The 24066-nt window shown below is 40.1% G+C and overlaps 2 protein-coding genes across 4 annotated transcripts in view; one reads left to right on the top strand and one right to left on the bottom strand.

The window, feature by feature from the left end:
• VPS29 (VPS29 retromer complex component) lies at nt 1–7797 on the bottom strand. The gene is made up of 4 exons (XM_049867055.1): nt 7725–7797; nt 3073–3264; nt 1050–1285; nt 1–495 (listed from the first exon to the last, which is right to left on the bottom strand). Exons 1-4 carry the CDS (start codon nt 7725–7727, stop codon nt 378–380), a joined length of 549 nt encoding a protein of 182 aa, XP_049723012.1. The 5' UTR covers nt 7728–7797; the 3' UTR covers nt 1–377.
• Nucleotides 7380–24066, top strand: part of RAD9B (RAD9 checkpoint clamp component B) — a 25817-nt gene continuing 9130 nt past the window's right edge. Inside the window, exons 1-5 of one of the 3 annotated variants that reach the window (XM_049867046.1) lie at nt 7380–7851; nt 10235–10305; nt 14902–15051; nt 15577–15691; nt 20975–21074. In XM_049867046.1, the coding sequence (XP_049723003.1) occupies nt 7668–7851; nt 10235–10305; nt 14902–15051; nt 15577–15691; nt 20975–21074 (620 nt within the window). In that variant the 5' untranslated portion in view covers nt 7380–7667. Of the gene's footprint in view, nt 7862–7977; nt 8065–10234; nt 10306–14901; nt 15052–15576; nt 15692–20974; nt 21075–24066 lie in introns of those variants that run through there. The other 2 variants (XM_049867047.1, XM_049867048.1) reach the window with 2 other exon arrangements.

Here is a 24066-nt window from a genome sequence, read left to right on the forward strand (position 1 = left end):
TAAATGGAAGATAAAAGTTTATTTCTGAATGGAGAAAAGTGTATACAAGAAAGTCTAGATTCTGTCTCCTCATGCACTACTTTCATAATAAAGTTTCAAGTATCAAGTTTGAAGATATTTACCAGGATAAACTTTCTTTGACAGCTGATCATTTACTATGTGGTGGACATTTTTTCACAGACATCATATACTGTGAACTAAATATATTCTTAAAGCTTATAAGAAGCTTACAGCAATTATGTATTAACAGAGAAGATATTATATTTTACTGCAAAATATTATAAAAGTGATACAATTTTGTGGCTTTAAATGTTTAATTACTTGATTTAAACAGGGGAATGGAAAACAAAACAAAAATCATCAAGACAGGCCTGGCTTTAAGACTTTTTGTATTCGATTCGTTCTACTTTCACATCATCTCCAATTAGCTGGTACACGTAAGTGACAACTGTAGAAGCCTGGATATCCATCAACACAAATGAAGGAATAATGTTTCTGGAAGAAAAAATAATAATGTCACTGTTGTGTACAGTCACCGACTTACGATGAACCACACTCAAGACAGTCTTTTTTTTTTTTTTTGTAGATCTTACCATTAGTAAAATGTACTACACACAATTTATTTCACAGTATATAATTTGCTGATGTTATCATTCTCATGCCAACTCCCAAAGACAAAAAAAAGATCAGATTTGTAAAGACACTGATAATAAAAGGCAATAACAATGAAAACTAAATAAATAAATGAGGTATTCAACTTACATCAGAACTGACTTACGATGGAGTCGTAGGGAATGGGACCCTGTCATTAAGTTCGGGACTACCCGTATTGAAGAGCAGCAGCACTCTAAATTTCCATTTAAAGTAATAATTTGGATTCAAGGAGAAACTAGTTGTTACTCACATATTAAAAGAACAATCACCAAAAGAAGATTGCCGAAAAGGCTCAGCATCATTAAACCAGTTGCATTTCTCTTTTACGAAATGTCACATATGCAATTACTAACTTTACTAAAACCCTACAAATTTCTAAATTGTATACCACTCACGTTTCCAAGGCATTATATGCTCCAGTGGCAGAACCTGGGTTAATGTAGAATTTATTTTCATGCTCAAATGCTTCAAATTTGTGCGTGTGTCCCGAGATAAGAATGTCCACATCAAACTGCCTCTGCAACAGGGCTAAGCTGGCCATATCTCCCCATGGAATAACTTGATGTCCATGGATCAAGCCAATTTTGAACTGTCCAACAGTCACAACTTTCTGTTCTGGGTAATTCAGATTCTAAAATAAGAGACATAAGGAAATACATATTTTAGAGATGTTAATGTTCAAAATATCAGCCCACTGAAGTGTTCAGTCTTACGGGGGCCTTTTGACACAGTACCATACAATCAACATACTTGCTGAGTATTTTACTCTCAGTCTTTAAGGCTGCGGCTATGCTTACTTCAGGGGAACGGCACTTATTATGCAATCCCTTTATCTTAGTTTACTTCTATAGAACATTGGTTCTTTTGAGCATGCTGTAGAGAATAATTATTCCCCAAAGTCTGTGATTTTCTTCTACCTAAGAATTCTAGACATATGACCTGTCGGCTAGAGTGTGTATGAATTGTATCCCAGGCTTTACTAGTTACATAGCTTAGAGTAACGGCAGCTAACACACAGTAAGTACTTAACTATGAGTCAGGCACTAATCTAAGGGTTTTATAAATACCAACCTATTTAATGCAAACAACGATAAGAGATGAGTTCTATTATGATCCTCATTTTACAGATAAGGAAACTGAGGCACAGGGAGGTTAAAATAACTTGCCCAAGGTCACACAGCTTGTGTGTGGAACTAAGTGGTGGTTCCACTTGATTCAAACCTTGGTAGTATGGCTCTGGGATCTGTGAATTCAGCATACAGAAGCAGAAAAATAATAAAAAAATAAAATACTCTTGCTAATGAAACTGTCTTTAACATAGCACAGAGACCCTAACATGTTTTTGTTTTCCTTAACCCTAATGTTTCTAACAAGTCTACATTCTAATTACTGACAAGAAGCTTGCCCCTTTCCCTTCTCATTCTGTCTTTCACCTTCGTGCCATCCCTATCGAAACTATTTTTTAAATACACTAAAAAAATAGAAGACACTATGCTCATTCATGTCTTTAGCACCAACCAGGCTAAATAAGTCATAAAAAAGCATACATTTCCAGAAATTTAAAATACGTTTTGCATACTGCAATCAGGTTTACCATGCTAAATTAAACAATGCTGGCACTGGTAGGAATCTTAAAAGTCATCTAGTCCAATCATATTTTACATACAAGGCAACTAGGGTTCAGAAAGAGGAAGTCTTTTGCCTAAAATCTCATTATTAGCTAAAGGGCTAACCTGATGTTTTCTTTAAAGTCAGGTTTCTTGAGGTATAATTTACAGTCAAATCATCCTTTTTAGTATGCAATTCAGTGACTCCTGACAAATGTACACAATCATATACGTACCACCACAATTAAGGTATAGAACAGTTCTATCACCTCCCAAAACTCCCTCATGCCCTTTTAATGCCAACCTCCGAGATAGGGAGCCAGGGGAGGATTCTCAGTGGAGTCATGATATGATCTCACTTCATTTAAAAAGGATCACCCTGGGTGCTATTTGGACAACAAACTATGGAGGGTGGAAGAATAGAATCAGGAAGTTGCAATACTGGAAAGCGATGATGGTAGCTTGGGACAGGGTAGTAGAGGCGGTTATAGTGAAAAGTTCATAAACGAAAATTTTATAAACTAAATGATGGCACTATAAAAACATTGTAATAGAGCCACTTTCACTCAGTATCAATTTATGTATTTAGAACAAGTATTTAATGTTTATCGGGTAGTCCAAATTAGTGATCTTCCAACAGTAAGGGAGGGGCATGTGTTGCTCAAAAAAGCATGTTCAAAAATACAATTTTATATTTGGAGGAAAAAAAAAAACTTAATTGAGAAACCCTGGTCTAAAGAATAAAGCTTATATACACATACATACATATATATATATAAATCAGGAAGGGGAAATATTTGGGCTACATCACCTCATCGAAGTCTCCTCTCACAATATGAACATCGCCAGCCAGAGTCTTGAGATAATCATAGCTCTCTTTGGTGCAAAGGTTCCCAGTGCAGAGAATGTGCTGAATCTTTCCTGGCACCAGCAGTTTTTTGAATTTAGCCGGCAAACTGTTGCAGCGGTGTGGGATGTGCAGATCTCCTAATACCAACACCAACTTTGAAGTGTCAAGTGAGACAACGTATGATGTTAAACACAATGTCAAAATAAGATACAGACTATATCAACCTAGTTGCATGTCTATATTGTCCTCCCATCACTCCCCTTTTACATTAAACTCATCAGAGATTCCAGAACCCAACCGAGCAGAAGTTATTCAGACAGTTCCTATTGTGACCATTTAAACAAGCACACAGAGAGTAACATACTCTGTTCTAAAGCAATCTTATTTTGCTCAAACAGCTGTACATGCACAATACAGGTCATCCCTCTATTTAGCAAGAATAAAATCAAACATTCTAAAGGGATTCATTTAAAAAAAGATTCATTTGGAGACCTATAAATTATGGTGAATAAAAAAAATTATAAAATAAAAAATATACTACTGGGCCCTATGGAATCTGGTATGTTTTAAGACTGATACGGCAATCCTTATTTCTGCAGTTGTAATGTAAAACCTCATATATAACTTCAGGAACAGTAATAAAGGGAACTGTTAAAAAATATAACAATAGAGAAAGAAAGCTAATTCGATAATCTATGCTTACTAAGACTGACACTCTTTGGAGGAATGGTAGCCAAAAATTACAATATTTGTTAATTAGAACTATTAACCATACATTACAGAGGCATGAAAACAGCTGAAGTTCCGGAGTTTCAATGGAGCAAACGTGCTTCCAATTTGTAATCTTTGATCTTTTCTTCCTTCATTATTAAAAATCCTCACTTCCTGCCCTATTGTCTGGATTAAATTTCCTATGTACCCTCAGTACAGTTCCCAAATGTAACAAACAACATTTTCCCAATCTTCATGTGCATTAGAACACTTCAAAAAAGGGGATCAGCTAAATAAGTGAATTTAGCAGGTAGATGGTTCAGAGTTGCAACATTGTCTCAGATGACAAAAATAAATTTTGCTCTTAAATATAAAAAACTCAATCCTGTAAAATTTTAATTTTCAAGATTTGACATATTTAACTTAGCCATTTAACAGAATATTGTCAAAAAGGTTATTTTTAAATGGTATCTGTCTTCCAAAGGACAAGAGAATTTCTTCACACTGGTTAGTTTCAGCCCCACGATTCCACGATAGGATATTTTCTCAAACAGATACCCTATCAATAAACGCATGTGCCTAACTGCTTTTGCAAAAGGCATGACTATTCCTTAATATGATCAGAGGAAACAGTAAATGTTTAAAATACGATAAAACAGAAAATAATTTTGCCACAAAGACTCTGTATATAGAAATTAATAAAAAAAATAAAAAGTGTAAAATTAAAATGATTAAGTAAAACAAGCTTGATTCATTTTGCAACAAAAATCAAAATGAGTACAGAAGACAGAAATGTTATGAGGACCGAGTAACTGAAGTCACATGGGGTTACAATGTTAGCACGTTTTAAGGGAAAATGTTAAATATATTTCTTCTTTATAAAGAATGCTAGTTTCAGCTGGTATTTGTTCAATGTTTCAGTCCAGATCGTAGTAGGCCTGACAATCTGTACAACTAAAAACTACCATGACGCTTCCACCCTCATTGGTAATCAACACAAAAGTACCTGGAGACAGAACAATCTTCATCTTTAAAGGGGGGGGTCCCTTCAGAAATGGATTGAAGTACATAGTTAATGTGCGAAGCTGGCACTTGTAAAAAAAACATAAAAAATAGATTTCTATATTTAAAAAAAAAAAAAAGAGAATCCAAATTCATAAAAGGAGATATGCGCATAACAAATTGAAAATATTTGGGACTAATACTCAACAAGCTGTTTCAATCTGAATCTGCTAAAAATAACGCTAGTAAGACATGGTACCTCACAAGGACTGATGACGTAAATTCTAGAAAGTATTGTGGGATACCCTCATGTGTACCAAAACGCTTAAGTCTGAAGGTATAACTGTATGAATGGCCACACAACTGATACCAAATTACTAAGCAGCCTTACTAAAGCAGAACGCTGGTTTCCAGCAGGGAGCCAAGTTTTAGGGGAAATAGTGTTGCATAACAAATGTCCTTTGAGGAGTGTCCTTGTCCAAATTTCATAGTCTTTTGACAGGTCAGGTTAGAAACAAATTATGTTTTTTTTTAAAAAACAGCAATAGATCCCAGAAATGGCAGTCTTGTTAAATTCGAATAAGGAACCAACCCAACCAAAGCATGGGAATTTGGTTCCAATTTCCCATTTGACAGACCTTAAAAGGGTGAGAAACCCAGTAATCAGCCACCCAACAACCACTGTTAGTAGGAGCTAAGAGAAGAAACTTACTCTGTGCCCAGCCTTAGTGGAATGAAGAAGTTGATTGCAGACAAGGGGATGAAAAAAAAAAAAAAGGGTGAAACATGACCAATGTTAAAAGAAAGCAACTAAAAGAAACAAACCAAAAAAATTAAAAAAAGAACCCATATCCAAATGAAAATGTAACAATTGTTAATGATTTTTGAGTGTTATGAAAGAAAATGTTAAAAATCAGCTTGCTCAAATACCAAAAGAACTATTTGCTGTATTTTTAAACAAGACACACAGGCACTTACTAAAATTCTGCCTTGCCGATTTGTTCTATTTTCCATAATTCTGTTCTCTACCTTAACTCCCATCCCTTTTGCTCCCTGTTCTATCTGGGATTTTATAGAACAACGAAGCTTATATGAAGGCTGGCATTTTCTGGATTCTTAGGGTTTAATTACTCCTCAGATATATGGCTTTAGTTCTCCTATGTTCAAAATTATAGCAGTTGGAAAATTATACTGTAGCTAGGTCATTATTTCTTTTTTTGTAAAGGATCTAACAGCACAGTGAGTACATGATAAGTAATAAAATTGCCAACTAAAGATGAGAAAGATAAAAAAAACAAACACCCCTTTACCAGCTAGAATTGGACCTTCCCCACATGCGAATTTGCGGCCCACAGACTGCGGACACTAAATACTAAGTGTTGAATTTCTCTAGTCTCCTTTGCCAAATAATGCTTCTAAACATAATCAGCTAACAATGAATTTTGCATGATTCTTTCACACACAAAGTGATGTACCACTCTGGCTAACCTAAAAAAGTACGTTTACCTCTCAAAACAGCTTCAGAAACATGATTCATATGTCCGGCAATTACTTCCCTTCCCGTGGATAACTGTTTCAAAATTACACAGAAATTTGACAATGGATTTGCTGTCCCTATAAATGGGAAATTATCGCACAAAACAGGTATTTCAAATCTGTACAAATTCCAAACGCCTCTATCCCTTCTTTCTTGGCTCCAGAGTGACAGCAGGACAAGGTTAACAACTGGAGTCTTTAGAAGTCAAAGGTGAATTTAAAGCCTTTTATAAAGAAGTGAAAAAAACCACAGATCATACATCTTTGGCTATCTCCTCTATACGCCAATTCTTGAAAAGGCAATGTTTGTCCCAGAATCGTGATAATCTTAAAAATGCAACGGATGTCCATCAGAGAGAAAAGTCCTTTTACATGTAACCTCATCAACACAAATACCAGGATAATCAGAGCTCCTTTTGAAACAGTTCTTAAATTTTTAGGAGATCAAGGGCAGCCTGAAAATCTGATGGCAGCTATGGGCCCTCTCCCGTAGCAGATCCCCAGTTTTTATGTGGGAAGGTCTGGAGCGGTAATAAATCTGTTGAGAGGGCTGGGGTAATGGGAGGAGCCTGGAGGAACCCAATGAATGGGTAAGGTAAAGGCCCCCTAACTAGCCCTTAGCACCAACACTGGCCCTCTCCCCGTCACAAAGTACATACTCACAAAAACTTCCAAACAATTTCAGGGAGTTCACATATGATTAAAGAATCCTATTCTATGGGTTGCAGTACCCTGAGGAGACAAGGACTTCCAGCAATTTTAAGTACCAAATCCAGCCCCCTAAGGGCCCAGTGCACATTTCAACGACAGCTGCACGTTATCTGAGGGGCGAAGGGGTTATTTTTTACCCCCTCTCCCTTTTTTTCTCCCTAGATGGCAGACCTACACGCACAGGGAATTTTGTTCTCTACTTCCCGTTTTACGTGCGAGAGGTCTATTTCACAACTTGGGGGTGGGAACCAGCACACCCCACCAGCGGGAGGTGCTTTTCGCCAGGAAAGAGCAGGGAAACGTCTGGAAACCGAGGGGGACCGTGCCCTTTTCTCGGGGACGCTCGAGGCACAGGCCCAGGGCCTTCCTGGCTGCGGGTGCGGGGTCTCCTGACATATCACGCAGCTGAGAGGCGCCCTTTCCCCTCGGACGTCCTCTGGCCCCGAGGGCTAGGGTGCCGGGTCAGTGCCGGCCGCACCGAGAGGTGGCCGCTCCCTTTCCTCCTTCGCCCTCCCCCCGGGCCAGGGCACAGGCCGCGCCCGCCGAGACGTCCAGGACCGCCCAAGCCCTGGCCCAGAGACTCCCCGCGGCCCCTAATGGCGCAGCTCCTCGACCGAGAGCCAGGCCTCGGTGGCTGCCGCCGCCGTCCTCACCATCCTGTCACCGGGCTTCGCTCAGTCACAACAACCGCCGCCACCCTCTTCCTCAGGCTCGTCGGCTCCCCGCCCACCCTGCCCACAGCCAATGGGAAACGAGTCGACTGGAGACGGCCCTACGGAGGTCCATACAGGTCTTTCCAAGCCGTAAAGCGAAGCTGCCCTGTGGGAATTAGAAGGGGAGGGTGGGGAGGAAGAGGGATGAGATCGCGAAGCTTCGAAAAGCGCGGGCAACATCCGGGCACCTGGGGCGTCGAGCTGAGGCGCTCCCTACGCCCTGGCTTTTTAGGGCTTGCAGCCATGCTGAAGTGCGGAATGAACGGTAGTCAAGTGAAAGGTGGAGTGGCCTTTCTTGCCTTCCTACATAGAGGGGGAAAGCGTAAGGTTCATGAGTACATCTCCATCATCTTGTTTTTTCTTCCTCTTCTTGGAAAGCGGCTCAGGACGCCAGGCCTGGGCACGGTCAAACCCTACAGCTCCCCGAACCCTGTTAGCTTCTGAGGGGCGGATGAAGGCCCATTTGTTTTTATTAATGCAAAATATTTAGCAGTGGGGTATCCATGAGGAAATGAAATTGCACCATCAGAACACAAATCGGGGGTGCAGGCTTCAAAGTCGGGATGAGGAAGAGTTGGGAGGAAAAATAGTGTCTTGAACAGTAAAAATATTTTAATGCTGTGAGTACAACATAGACCTGGTTTTGATTTCACATTCTACTGTTTTCATAGGGAGTGGGGGAGGGCCGGATCCCATTGGGTATCATTTCTGCATCTGTAAAATAGGAATAATAGCACCTTTGTCAAAGGACTGAGATGGAAGTGCATGTAAAGAACTCAGTAATAAACGGGAAGGCACAGGAGCTATTATAAATGGCACTTTAAAAATCTAAGTTATTCAAGAAATCTCTTTAGAAAGACAATGGCTTACTACAGATTGTAATCTGAACATGGTCATGGAAAGGCATCTGTTGTGGCTGACTGTGCCGGGTGTTGAGGACAAGTATGCAATAATAGTATTACGGTATTATGAACAGGCACGACCCCCTTGTTGAGCACTAGGAATTTCTCTTTTGCAGTGTACACCTCAGTTGTCAATAAGTAACTATTTGTATGATTGTTTAGTTTTTGTTATTCCCTCCAGAACTGTTAAGTATTGTGACAGCAGAGACTGTACCTGCTTTCAGTACTGTATCCCCAGTGTTTTGCTTGTCCTTGGAACACAGTAGCTACTCAGCAAATATTCATTGAATGAATGAAAGGTCTGTATTAGGCAGCTCCAGGGAAAAGTGGTGAATGTGAAGTGGTAAAAAGGGACAAATGCCCTTATCTTTTTTTTAGGGAGTGTATATTTCTCATCCAAGAGCCCTGGTGGCGCAGTAGTTAATTGCTTGGCTGCAAACCGAAAGGTTGGTGGTTTGAACCTACCAGCTGCTCTGTGGGAGAAAGTTGTGGCAGTCTGCTTCCATAAAGATTACAGCCTTGGAAACCCCATAGGGCAGTTCTACTCTGTCCTTTAGGGTTGCTATGAGTCGGAATTGACTGACTTTTTGTTTTTTTTTTAATCCTGTCTTTCTCAGTGTGCAGTCTTGTAGTTCTTAAGTATTGTAATCTTGATTTTATGTTCTGGGATTCTTTTTCTTTTTTTCTGTTTTTCTATGGTGCAAACAGTTAACATGCTCAGCTGCTAACCAAATGGTTGACACTGGGAGTCTACCCAGAGGCACCTTGGAAGAAAGGCCTGGCGATCTACTACCTAAAAATCAGCCATCGAAAACCCTAGCGGGGGGGACCCTGTGGAGCACAGTTCTCCTCCGACACACATGGGCTTGCCATGAGTCAGAATCAACTTGACGACAACTTTTTTTAAATTACTTTTCCGTGGATTGATACGGCCATCTATTTTTACTGCTGCAGGGTGTACCGTATCTGTTTGCCACAATTTTTTCTTATTCATAATAAATAAGAACATTAGCAATGCCCTACCAGGTCAGCCTTAGCCTCTCTTTCTGTTAGGGTACCTAAGCGTGTTTGGTGGGAAAGCCTGGTGTCTTCCAGGCTATCCTCAGACATCAAAGATGCGTCTTATAGATCCCTAATTTCCCTCATAACTTGTTTTGACTTTGCCATCTGTGAAGTTAGTAAAACCCTTTAACTCATTCCCTCTGTGCTCTGTTTTCACACTTTATGTTTTGCAAATACATTTAAACCAAGTTTAAAAATACACATTTGTATTGAAAGTATGTCCATGTAGCATTGGGAACACACAGAAATGAAGAAATTTGTTGCATTTTATCATTTCATGAACTCATTTTGCAAATTTATTGAGTTCTTATTTATGTCTGGCATTTTGCCAAGGGTATTATATTGTGTTTCTTAAAAGCCATGTAACGTCAGCTTATACAATACTTTGAGTTTATCTTGAGTTCTCTGAAAGCTACGGTAGTCTTATGATTTGTTTTTTTTGTTAGCGAGAAAGAAATGTGAAAGCATCTTTCTTTTTCTCCATAGTATTTGGGAAAGCAGTCCAAGCTTTATCACGAATTAGCGACGAGATGTGGCTAGACCCGTCTGAAAAAGGCGTAAGTTAAGAAAATTAACTAATAAAAAAATTTAAAAAATAGATCATCTATTAAGGCAAAAGAAGGTGTCTAAACGTCCCTGTCCACGTTGAATGTTAACCAGGAAATCCAGATGTTGGCATCATCCCTTTCCCTGTTCTTCTTTATTTTATATATTTGAGTACATTTGGAACACAGTGAAATTCATGCAGATAAACATAATTTATTTAAACCAGAAGTTACAAATTGGTTATCTTCCAGTGGCCAAAAAAGCTGGACATGGCCTGCAGAAGTGTTTCCTGGGGCCTGCACCGTGTTTTTTAGAGATCCTACATAATTCCCAGTGCTTAAACTTTCGATGAGTCCATACACAAACCTGAATTTCCTGCTTTTCTTGAAAAATTAGAAGACCTGAAAATTTGGGGCCTGGATTCCCAAGTGGAAGCATTTGGCTGAAGTTGAGTAATGGTTTCTCCAGACAAGGTGGGAGATGGTCAGTTTGCTGCAGTCTTTTTCTCCATTTATAGTGCCTTCTGCCGCTTCATGCATTTTTGTTAACTACCTGACCCCTGTAGGCACTTAGAGTTTTACAATGTACACACACAAGATTTAGATTTAATATATATACGTAATTTAGTATAGATATATGCACCTATGTTTATATACGTATGCGAGTTCAGTACACACGGTATACTAGAGTCCATAGTTAACATCCCATGGTCTTTTTTTTTTAATTGTACTTTAGATGAAGGTTTACAGAACAAACTAGCTTCTCATTAAACAATTAGTACACATATTGTTTTGTGACGTTGGTTGCGAACCCCACGACATGTCAGTACTGTCCCTTCTCGACCTTGGATTCCCAATTACCAGCTTTCCTGTCCCCTCCTGCCTTCTTGTCCTTGCTTCTGGGCTGGTGTGCCCCTTTAGTCTCATTTTGTTTTATGCGCTTGTCTAATCTTTGGTTGAAGGGTGTACCTCAGGAGTGACTTCATTACTGAGCTAAAAGGGTATCCGGGGGCCATACTTTCAGGGGTTCTCCAGTCTCTGTCAGGCCAGTAAGTCTGGTCTTTTTTTGTGAGTTAGAATTTTGTTTTACATTTTTCTCCAGCTCTGTCTGGGACCCTCTCTTGTGATCACTATCAGAGCAGTCAGTGGTGGCAGCCGGGCACCATCTAGTTGTACTGGACTCAGTCTGGTGGAGAGAGGCTGTGGTAATTGTGGTCCATTAGTCCTTTGGACTAATCTTTGCCTTGTGTGTTAGATTTTCTTCATTCTCCCTGGCTCCTGATGGGGTGAGAACAGTGGAGTAACTTAGAAGGCCACTCACAAGCTTTTAAGACCCCGGACACTACTCACCAAAGTAGAATGTAGAACTTTTTTTATAAACTGTTATGCCAGTTGAGCTAGATGTTCCACTGTGACCATGGTCCCCACAGCCCTCAGCCCAGCAATTTGGTGCCTCAGGGAATTTGGATTTGTGTATGGAGCTTCCACGACCTTCCTTGCCTTGTTCAAGTTGTATTGGCTTCCCCAGTATTAGGTACTATTTAGTTTTTTTCTATCCCCACTCCTCTCCTCCCCTCCCTCGTAAACATCAAAGATTGTTTCTTTTTTTTTTAACTTTAATTGAGCTTCAAGTGAACATTTACAAATCAAGTCAGACTGTCACATATAAGTTTATATACACCTTACTCCATACCCCCACTTGCTCTCCCCCTAACGAGTCAGCCCTTCCAGTCTCTCCTTTCATGACAATTTTGCGAGCTTCCAACTCCTTCTATCTTCCCATCCCCCCTCCAGACAGGAGATGCCAACACAGTCTCAAGTGTCCACCCGATACAAATAGCTCACTCTTCATCAGCATCTCTCTCCTACCCACTGTCCAGTCCCTTCCATGTCTGATGAGTTGGCTTCGGGAATGCTTCCTGTCCTGGGCCAACAGAAGGTTTGAGGACCATGACCGCCAGGATTCCTCTAGTCTCAGTCAGACCATTAAGTATGGTATTTTTGTGAGAATTTGGGGTCTGCATTCCACTGATCTCCTGCTCCCTCTGGGGTTCTCTGTTGTGCTGCCTGTCAGGGCAGTCATCGGTTGTGGCCGGGCACCATCTAGTTCTTCTGGTCTCAGGATGATGTAAGTCTCTGGTTCATGTGGCCCTTTCTGTCTCTTGGGCTCATAGTTATCGTGTGACCTTGGTGTTCTTCATTCTCCTTTGATCCAGGTGGGGTGAGACCAGTTGATGCATCTTAGATGGCCGCTTGTTAGCATTTAAGACCCCAGACGCCACATTTCAAAGCGGGATGCCGAATGTTTTCATAATAGAATTATTTTGCCAATTGACTTAGAAGTCCCCTTAAACCATGGTCCCCAACCCCGCCCCTGCTCCGCTGACCTTTGAAGCATTCAGTTTATCCCGGAAACTTCTTTGCTTTTGGTCCAGTCCAGTTGAGCTGACCTTCCATGTATTGAGTATTGTCCTTCCCTTCACCTAAAGTAGTTCTTATCTACTAACTAATCAGTAAAAAACCCTCTCCCACCCTCCCTCCCCTCCTCACCTCGTAACCACAGAAGTATGTGTTCTTCTCAGTTTATACTGTTTCCCAAGAAAAGATTGTTTCTTTTTACGTGCACATCTTTACATGAGTTTTTATAGTAGCGGTCTCATACAACATTTGTCCTTTTGTGACTGACTTATTTCTTTTTTTTTATTTCACTTAGCATAATCCCCTCCAGATTCATCCATGTTGTGAGATGCTTCACAGGTTCATTATTCTTTATTGTTGCGTAGTACTCCATTGTGTGTATGTACCATAGTTTATCCATTCATCTGTTGATGGGCATCTAGGTTGTTTCCATCTTTTTGCTATTGTGAACAGTGCTGCAGTGAACATGGGTGTACATATGTCTGTTAGTGTGACGGCTCTCATTTCTCTAGGATATATTCCTAGGAGCAGGATTGCTGGATGGTCTTCATATCTCTAGCTTTCTAAGGAAGCGTTGTATCATTTTCCAAAATGGTTGTACCATTTTGCATTCCCACCAGTAGTGCATAAGAGTCCCAATCTCCCCACAGCCTCTCCAACATTTGTTATTTTCTGTTTTTTTTTTTTATTTGTGCCAGTAATGCCTGGGTGAGATGGTATCTTATTGTGGTTTCAATTTGTATTTCTCTAATGGCTAATAATGGACATTTCCTCATGTGTCTGTTAGCCGCTTGAATGCCGTCTTTGGTGAAGTGTCTGTTCATTTCCTTTGTCCATTTTTTAATCGGATTATTTGTGTTTTTATTGTAGAGGTATTGGATTTTCCTGTAGATTTTAGAGATTAGACCTTTGTCAGATTTGTCATCGCCAAAATTTTTTTCCCAGTCTGTAGGTTCTCTTTTTACTCTCTGGGTGAAGTCTTTTGATGAGCATAAGTATTTAATTTTCAGAAGATCCCAGTTATCTAGCTTATCTTCTGGAGTTTGTCTGTTGTTAGTTATGGTTTGTATTGTGTTAATGCTGTTTATCAGGGCCTCTAGCATTGATGCTATTTTTTCTTCTGTGATCTTTATAGTTTTTGGTTTTGTATTTAGGTCTTTGGTCCATTTTGAATTAGTTTTTGTGTATGGTGTGAGGTATGGGTCCTGTTTAATTTTTTTGCAGATGGACACCCAGTTTTGCCAGCACCGTTTGTTAAAAAGACTGTCTCTTCCCCATTTGATAGACTTTGGGCCCTTGTTGAACATCAGGTGACAATAGGTGGAGTAGATGGATTCACATCTGGGTTCTCAATTCTGTTCCATTGGTCAGTATATCTGTTGTTGTACCAGTACCAGGCTGTTTTGACTACCATAACCGTATAGTAGGTCCCGTGGCATTATTTGAACACACTTAACTGTAAAAAAAAAAAAAAAATTTTTTTTTTTTTTTAACTGTGATGAGGTGCCTTGGTGGCACAATGGTTAAAACTTATGGTTGTTAACCAAAAGGTCAGCAGTTTGAATCCACCAGCCGCTCCTTGGAAACCCTATAGGGCAGTTCTACTCTGCCCTGTAGGGTTGCCATGAGTCATAATTGACTCCGCAGCAATGGGTTTGTTTTTGGTTTTAACTGTGAAGAAGGAGCCCTGGTGGTATAGTATTTAAGCACTTGGCTGCTAACCGCGAAGTCTGCGGTTTGAACCCACCAGCAGCTCCGAGGGAGAAAAATGTGGCAGTCAGCTTTTGTAAAGATTACAGCCTAGGAAACCCTATGGGGCAGTTCTACTCTGTCCTGTAGGATCAGTGTGAGTCAGAATTGACTTGACGGCAATCAGTTTTTAACTGTGATGTAGAATCCCTGGGCGGTGCAGCAGTTAATGAACTCAGCTACTAACCGAAAGATTGGAGGTTTGAGTCCACCTGGAGGCACCTGGGAAGAAAGGCCTGGTGATCTACTTCTGAAAAACCAGCCACTGAAAACCCTTTGAAGCAAAGTCCTACTCTGACGCACATGGGGTCGCCCTGAGTTAGAATTCGCTCCGTGGCAACTGGTAACTTCGTGTTAAACATGTGGGGCGTTTTGAATTAAACTACCATTCAGAGAAAGTTGATTTTCCTTTAAGTAGCTATTAATTCTTTTTTTCCCCAGCTTGCTCTAAGATCTGTGAATGCTTGTCGATCAGCGTATGGATGTGTCCTCTTGTCTCCTTTGTTTTTTCAACATTATCAATGGTCGGCTTCAGTGGAAATAAATGGTAAAGCCACACCATCGAATTTAAATTGCCAGTTGGCAATGAAGGTAAATAGAAGTGACCTTGGCTTTCTCTTGTACTGTGGGAATATTTATTATATATCATATCCATTCCATGCTTGATTTAAATGGCATACAGGATAAGTGTATTCACTGATGAATATGCATATTCTTCATTTGCTAGCTTTTTTTAAAAATAATATTGTATTTTCAGTGAATGTTTACACAGCAGTTTAGGTTCCCATTCAACAATTTCCACACAGATCGTTGAGTGACATTGGTTACATTCTTCACAATGCATGAACATTCTCATTTTCATTCTGGTTGTGCCATTTCTATTCATCTAGTTTCCCTGCCCTCCTACATTCTCATCTTTGTTTTAAAGTAGTTGTTTCTTGGTCACATACAAGTGATTTTTTTAAAGGAGAACAGTGCTTATGGGTAATATTCCTTATTTTGTCAGGCAGTTTGTTATTTAGCTACAAGGTGACCTCAGAGCTTTGTTAACTTTTAAAAAACTAAGTGAACAACCGTATTAAGTATGTGCTGTTCTATAACGTATTTGTGTTACAGTCAATTCTGCCCATCTTTAGATGTCTGAATTCCCTTGAAAGGAATGTAGAGAAGTGCAAAATAGTCACCAGATCTGACAAGTCCGAAGTACTTATTCAATTCTTCTGCAGACATGGTAGGTGTAATTAAAACTAGTTTAAAATATTGTATTTTTTTCCTTATTTCTCATGTTTGGAATATTCATTATTCAAACTTCACATCAGGAATTTCCATTCGCACTGTTACTTAGGATTTGTATAATTTTGCGATGGGCCATTGGAAGTACTTGAAAAGTATTATTGTACCTGTCACCTTAGAGATACCTTTCACCGTAGAGATATAGTGAGATATTTGGTATTAAATAATCATTTCCCTTTATTGACTTGTCAAGGCGCAAGGTTTGCTGCATACAAACCAGTTTTTTTTTTTTATGTCCATTTGAATTTAAACAGTTGGCTGTTCTCAGATGAACTGGCTGCTTCATGATACTCTGTAAGACTGCTTTGTGTGTGTTGACTGAACCACAAATACTCCTTGGTAAGAACAGAAAATAAGAAAACCTACCCGCTGAAGAATGCCTAGCACGTTCCGTTGAAAGCCTTCTAGGAGGCAGATCTTATCATGTCTGGGGCTGAAAGAAGCTTGGTGACTGGCCCAAGGTCACAGAGCTAGTAGGTCTCAGTGCCTGGATTTGAGTGCAGGCTCTTATGAGTAGGAGCCTACATTCCCTCTGCCTCACCTATGGTAAAATAGATTTTCTGACTCCTAACCTTGCATGCTGGAGCACTGGTGGCGCAGTGGTTAAGCAATCAGGTTGCTAACGAAAAGGTCAGCAGTTCGAATCCAACAGCCACTCCTTGGAAACACTATGGGGCAGCTCTCCTCTGTCCTCTAGGGTCGCTATGAGTCGGAATTCACTTAATGGCAGCAGGTCTAACCCTGCATGCTAGATATTAACTTGTTGTGCTTACAGGACTATCACATGCTTAAATATGTACAGCATAGCGATTAATCCACACAGCGGGACCAATAAGCAACATCATGAAAAAGGGAAAAAGATTGAAGTTGTCAAGGATTTCATTTTGCTTGAATCCACAATCAATGCCCGTGGAAGCAGCAGTCAAGAAATGAAATGACGCATTGCGTTGGGCAAATCTGCTGCAAAAGACTTCTTTAAAGTGTTAAAAAGGCAAAGCTGTCACTTTGAGGACTAAGGTGTGTCTAACCCAAGCCATGGTGTTTTCATTGCCTCATATGCATGAGAAAACTGTACAATGAATAAGGAAGACCAAAGAATTGATGCGTTTGAATTATGGTATTGGTGAAGAATATTGAATATACCATGGACTACCAGAAGAACAAACAAATCTGTCTTGGAAGAAGTACTACCAGAGTGCTCCTTGGGAGCGAGGATGGCAAGACTTTCTCTTGTGTACTTTGGATGTGTTGTCAAGGAGGGATGAGTCCCCGGAGAAGGATATCATGCTTGGCAAAGTTGAGGGTCAGACCCTCAACGAGACTGACACAGTGGCTGGAATAATGGGCTCAAACACAGAAACAGTTGTGAGGATGGCACAGGACCAGGCAGTGTTTCGTTCTGTTGTACGCAGGGTTGCTGTGAGTCAGAACTGACTTGACAGCACCTAACAACAAAACGATTAAAAGCATGGACCCTGGATCCCACCAAGTCTGCCAGATTCTGCACCTTCCTTGGTGTGACCTTGGGCAAATTATTTTACATCTCTGTGCCTCAGTGTTCTAATGTGTAAAATGGGGTTAATTTTAGTACCAGCCTCCTTGGGTTGTTGTGAGGATTCAATGAGTTATTCGTGTAAAGTGTTTAGAAGAATGCCTACCACATTCTGTAAGTATAGTTATACTTATTATGATTCTTGCTGTTTTATTTGAAGTTAACAGGTAGAATTTTATGTTTTACAAAATCTGTGCTTGTGATAGTGGTCCAAATCTTTTTTGTAGCGGTATGGTCTTACGAAAGATAACCTTAATGCTACAATTTGTCTTATATTTCTTTATTTAATTTGCGTTTATCTTAATCAGATCTTTTTTAAAATAATATTTTTTTGTGTTTTTGGTGAAGGTTTACAAAGCAGTCTAGGTCCCCATTCAACAATTTCTGCACAAGTTGTTCAGTGACATTGGTTACAATCTTCTTGTTGCGTGAACATTCTCATTATTTTCATTCTGGTTGTTCTGTTTCCATTAATCTAGTTTCCCTGTCCCCTTACATTCCTATCTTTGTTTGAAAGTAATTGCTGACCGTTTGGTCTCATATAGGCTAATCATGTCTTTTTTTATTTTAGCTTATATTTATATTATATTCTTTAATTTTTTCCTCTACAAAATACCACTGATTTAGCCTTCTTTTTCCCCTTCCTTGAATTTTAGTTCATGTAATAGCAGAATTATGCAAAAAGCATGATTAAAAGCACAATAAGCCTTGGAGTCACACAGACATACATGAGTGTGAATTCTGCTCTACTTATTAGCTTTGTGACAGGACATAAGCCCCTGAGCCTTCATTTTCTTCTCTGTAAAATGGGGATCATCTTACCTTCCCCCGTATTGCAGCATTGTTGTGAGGGTGAGTTGTTGAGATCACACACGTAAAGCACGTAGCATGGTCCCTGACGCAGAGGGAGTGCTCTCAATGGTCAGTGACTGCTGTGACTGCTTATCCTCATCCCTTATCTCCAGCTAGATTTTAAACAGTCAATCTTCAGTTTCTTAAGTATCTCTCAAATGGCTCAATAAATATGTGTGATTGGTTAATTTTTTTTTTAATAGTCTTTGTAGGGTAGTTGTATGATTTAGGATGTTTTAGGTCACAAGTAACAGAAAAAGCAAAATTCAACTCAAACTGGCTTGAACAGTAAAGAAGAATATTGGCTCATATAAATGAAAAGTTCAAAGTTAGATCAGGCTTAAGGAATGATTTGATCCAGGCTGCAGCTTCATTTTATTTATTTGTTTTTTACCCAGAGGTGTACTCTATACCATGTGTCAGTTTTATCTTCCAAGTGAGGGCCAGTTTCACTTAGAATAATAAGGTGACCTCCAGCACCAATGGGAGCTACTGGCTTCCTTATTCACATCTAGGGGGAGAGTCTCACTTCCTATATCTGTTAGACAAAAGTGCTTGACTTTGCTCTGATTGGACCAACCTAAACTAATCCTGGTGACCAGGGGGAATGCCATTCTCTGTCTTGGCTTATTGCAGGGGGATAAGATTACCTGGCAGGGCCCACCCCTAGAGCTGGAAGTGGAGTCATTCCCTCCCAAACCTCATGGCTGCTACACACTGGAGAAAGAGTGGTTCAGGAAAGAAGGGTGAAGTAGGAGGATAGAGGCTGGCTAGGCAGCTGCTACAGTAATTGGGTTAAGTGGCTTATTAGCAAATTATGCTTACAATTTTACATTAATAATCTGGTTCAACTTTAATTGAGAAAAGTCACTCAGAAAGAAATATCTAATAAGCTGCTAGAAGTACAGATTTGGAATTTGGGAAGAAATCACAGATTGTTGTTGTTGTTAGGTGCTGTCGTCGGTTCCAACTCACAGTGACCCTACGTATAACAGATGAAACACTGCCCAGTCCTGTACCATCCTCATAATCATTGTTTTGCTTGAGCCCATTGTTGCAGCCGCTGTGCCAGTCCATCTCCTTGACGGTCTTCCTCTCTTTCACTGACCCTCTACTTTACCAAGCGTGATGTCCTTCTCCAGGGCTATTCCCTCCTGATAACATTTCTTTAGTATATGAGATGAAGTCTCGCTATCCTTGCTTCTAAGGCGCATTCCGGCTGTACTTCTTCCAAGACAGATTTGTATGCTGTTCTGACAGTCCATGGTATATTCAATATTCTTTGCCAGCACCATAATTCAAAGGCATCAATTCTTCCTAGGTCTTCCTTATTCATTGTCCAGCTTTTCATGCATGTAAGGTGATTGAAAACACCATGACACGGTTCAGGCGCACCTTAGTCCTTAAAGTGACATCTTTGCTTTTTAACACTTTAAAGAGGTCTTTTGCAGCAGATTTGCCCAATATAGTATGCTGCTTGACTTCTTGACTGCTGTCTCCATGGGTGTTGATTGTGGATCCAAGTAAAATGAAACCCTTGACAATGTCAGTCTTTTCTCCATTTGTCAAGATGTTGCTTGTTGGTCCGGTTGTGAGGATTTTTGTCTTACAGATAACCTCGGCTATCTTTAGACTTAGAAAGCAATTGCTGAAACACGAGCTGCTGAAAAGGGATCTAACCATAAACAGTAGAACAGTGATTTCTTAGATGATTTTTTTTTAAAAAAAAAAAAGATGATTTAGCATCTGCTTGTAGAAAAAAAGGATGATCTCATCTCAACAGTACAGAGTCATACTGCCTAACCTTTTTGAACTTGCATTAACTGCCTTAAATTTACTCCTTGAGAGTACACCATATTCGCGCATTACTATCACAACTGCTTGCAAACAAGGCAAGTACACGTAAGTAACCTCTGTGTTGCTGCATAACGGAAGGAAACGCTGCCTGTTTGTGTGCCATCCCCATGATCAGTTGGGGATAGAGCTATTGTGATCCATAGGATTTGACTCACAGAGTTTTCCTTGGCTGATTTTTAGAAGTTGATGGCCAGGCATTCTCCCTAGTCTGTGTTAGTCTGGAAGACTCTAGCAGTACGCAAGCCTCCACTGACAGACGGGTGGTGGCTGCGCATGACACACATTGGCTGGGCATGGAACTTGGGTCTCCTGCATGGAAGGTGAGAGTTCTACCACGGAACCACTAATGCCTCCTCTCCTTTGCTTCCTCTCAGAGGGAAATAATTCACAGACCAGATACTCAAGTCTAACTGCCCAGGTCCCATCCAGAAATATCAGTCCTGGATAAAAGATAGTAAAGGAGATTCATAGATATGTGTTCTGTGGTAGGCAATCACTATCTTACACAGAATCACTGTCTTAAAACTGCCTATGTGTACTGTACTGCCTGGTTGGTCAGATGGTCTGACATGTTGTCTGGTGTCCACTAGGGAGCAGTAAACACATTTCACTAAGGAATAGTCCTGCTCCAAGCTCTGTGTACCTGCCAAATAAGAAACGTCACTTTAACTTTGTTATTTTAACCTGGATGTGGAATTTAAAGGAGTCCTGGTTGCACAGTGGTTAAGCACTTGGCTGCTAACCAAAAGGTCAGCAGTTCGAATCCACCAGCTGCTCCATGGGAAAAAGATGTGGCAGTCTGTAAAGATGTACAGCCTTGGAAACCCTATAGGATCACTATGAGTGGGAATCAACTTAATGGCAGTAGATTTGGTTTGGCTTTGGGTGGAATTTAAAGACTTTTTTAATCAGCTCATTTTGTACTTAAAATTATTAACAGGTTTCTTTCTTATTTTTAAGGTATTAAAAGAACTCATAATGTGTGTTTTCAAGAAAGTCAGCCTTTGCAAGTGATTTTTGAAAAGAATAGGTGTACTAACACACTAACGATTCAACCAAGGTAATGAGTTCTCTGTTGTGTTTCTTTTTCTGAATATAATATGATCACAGAGTAAAGAATCAGTGGCCTAGAGCTTTTCCATTACTTACATTTTTCTTTTTTTAAGAGCTGAAACTTGACTTAGAGAAATCACTTACAGGGGCAGGGGGGAAATTTTGAGAATAGTAGATAATACTTGGCCAATGGTATCAATAATAACTTTAGTGGCCAAGAAAGTTCTAAAAATATCCAATCAGTGACTTTCTATATCATTAGGTAATATCAAAAGAGAAAAATATATTATCTAAATAATATGTTGCATTTGCATGGTACCTTCCGTCTGAGTCTTAGAACGCATTAATGATTCGGACTCATAGCCACCCTCTAGGATATTGTAGAACCTCCCCCATAGGGTTTCCAAGGAGCGGCTAGTGGATTGAAACTGCCGACTTTTGGGTTAACATATAGCACAAGGAAATTTTAACATTTCTGATGTGAATTGATTTAATCCCTAAGTGTTTCAGTTTTCATTTGTTCTAGAGAATGAGTGGGGCCAACTTGTCAATGAAAGTCCACCCAATTTTTCAGCTAAGCATTAAACCTTAATTAGCATTACTTTATGAGCCAAAAGATAGCCTTCTTGTCTTTCAAATTAAAAAAGCAATACATGCTCCTTGCAGTACATCAAAAACATTTAGAAGAGTAGAAAGGTGAAAAACGGAAGCGTTTCCCCTTTACCTGCCCTCTGTGTCCCACTTGGCAGGGGTAACCTCTATTAACTTGGTGTGTATCCTTCTAGGCTTTCTTTTATTTGTAGCCAATCTCTCTGTAACCCTCCATCTCCCTATGGCTATGGAGATCGCTTTTTATCTGTCTCTCTCACACATACAACACACACATACACATTCCTATCATACACTACAAGCATAGTTTGTTTTTTTAAAGAAAACATGGCTTGGTGTAGGGGCACAGTGGGCTTCTGCTTTTTTCCCAGACCTTCCTTACCCAGGCAAGGCACTTTTGCCTGTCTTCAAGTGTTGCTATCTATTTTTATATTTCTTCTGCCATTTCTTGAGCCCTGGGGAGGAGTAAATGCAGTAAACGTATGACTTCTCTCTCTTGAACTGCACAGTCAAACAGTTTTTCATCATAGGTTTGTCCACAGTGTTCACTTTGGTTTTTCCACCAGGCAAGAACTTGCATGAAACAGAAAATCAGAGTGAAATAGTAAGTCTAGGCAAGAAGTGTGGAGCATCTGAAGGCAGGCGTCGAATGCATCTTTTAATTGTGAAGTATTTCCAACTAGAGAGCAGGGCAGAAAGTAGTAGATGCAGCACATTCACGCACCTATTTAGCAAATTCTGACATTTTACCATGAAAAGATCTTTTTGTCTTTCTATTTTTCTTTTTTTTTTATTTTTCCAGAATATTCAAATTTCAGGGTAATAAGGAACTTCCTCCTACTTCTTCTCCCCACCCCCAACTAAATACTATTTATTCAAAAGGGCCAGTTCAAGTGGCAGAATTTGACTGGCCTGTTAGTTCTTCTCTTTCCGTGCTTCAGAAATTCTCTTAGACTTCCCTCCCACTCCTTGACCACTTTCCAGATTGCCAGTCCTCATTATAACATAGTTAGTTCTGAGTGTGGTTCCAGCTAATCATGAGTTCCTCTAGGGCAGAAACAGAGCTTTTTTCTACTTCGTTTGCCCAGCCCCTAGCACAGTGCCTGGCATATAGTAGACTCTGAATAAATATTAAATGATTTAATCTGGCCCTCTCCTTTCAAGAAGGAATTGAGACCCACAGAGATCAAGTGAGTTACTTGTGGTCAAAAAGTTAGTTTACAGCAGAGACAGAACCAGGACCGAAGCCGCCTCCTTCTTTGTTCTTTGTACTCTTGCCTGCTGTTGGGATCTCTGTTAGCAGTCACAGCCTCTCTGGAGTCTTAGGATGATGTACTGAGAACAGAGACCAGTCTGACTTGTGGAATCTCAGGAAGTGGGATTGACTTCATGATGAGCTTGGGCGTCCTGAGAGCAGGCAACGTCACATGCCAAGTCTAACTCAAAAGAGTAAACTCACACGAAGGTTACATAGTTCCCCCCACCTCCACACTATAGATAATTCTCTCCTGCCTAAGCCCGCTCCTATCACAGAAGCCTGCATCCCGTAATAACTATCAAGAGGAAAGGTGGAATTAAGGATATATGTAGATTTGCCCTGATTTAAAGATGTTTGTCTTGAAGGGTCTCATCCAATTACCTATTTTTCTTTATGAGCTCTTGGTATCTTGCAACACACAACACCTCCCCCTTTACACTGGAATAGTTCCCAGACAAATTTGGTAGGTGTTCCTGACATTTTGACATTAAGAAACACTGCTAGGCTAATGTCTAGCATCAGGCTAGCACCAAGATTACATAAATTCTAAGAATCCCATTTTTATCTAACAACATTTCAATTTCTAAAGGAGCCCAGAGCTCATAAGTTAGAAAAAAAAAAAAAAAAACAACTAAAAAATGATGGAGGATTTAAATAAGACATTCTCCAAAGAAGACATAAAAATAGCCAAGAAACACATGAAAAGATGCTCAACATCATTTGTCATTAAACTAAACCCCTGCGGCAGAGTCAATTCTGACTCACAGCAACCCTGTAGGACAGAGTAGAACTGCCCCATAAGGTTTCCAAGGCTGTGATCTTTATGGAAGCAGACTGCCACATCTTTCTCCCACGGAGCAGCTGGTGGATTTGAACCCCTGACCTTTCGGTTAGCAGCCAAGCACTTTACCACTGCGCCACCAGGGCTCCTTTCATGAGTCATTAGGGAAATGCGAATCAAACCACTTTAAGTGATGAATTGTATGGCGTGTGAATTATATCTCAGTAAAGCTCTTAAAAAAAAAAAAGGGAGAGCCCCTGAAAGGGGATATTTGGAATGTCAAGAGAACCTTAAAAGTAGTAGTGTAGGACAAGGAAGGAAGAAAAAGTAACATAAGCAGCAGACTGCTGA

The sequence above is a fragment of the Elephas maximus genome, chromosome 22 (assembly GCF_024166365.1).
Source record: "Elephas maximus indicus isolate mEleMax1 chromosome 22, mEleMax1 primary haplotype, whole genome shotgun sequence".
Lineage (NCBI taxonomy): Eukaryota > Metazoa > Chordata > Mammalia > Proboscidea > Elephantidae > Elephas > Elephas maximus.

Excerpts from the sequence above, each read along its gene's own strand:
- VPS29 (XM_049867055.1), bottom strand. Across the intron at positions 1,286-3,072 it reads TGAGAGGAGACTTCGATGAG|AATCTGAATTACCCAGAACA; the intron begins GTGATGTAGCCC and ends CTCTTATTTTAG. Across the intron at positions 496-1,049 it reads GCATATAATGCCTTGGAAAC|AAACATTATTCCTTCATTTG; the intron begins GTGAGTGGTATA and ends TTTTTCTTCCAG.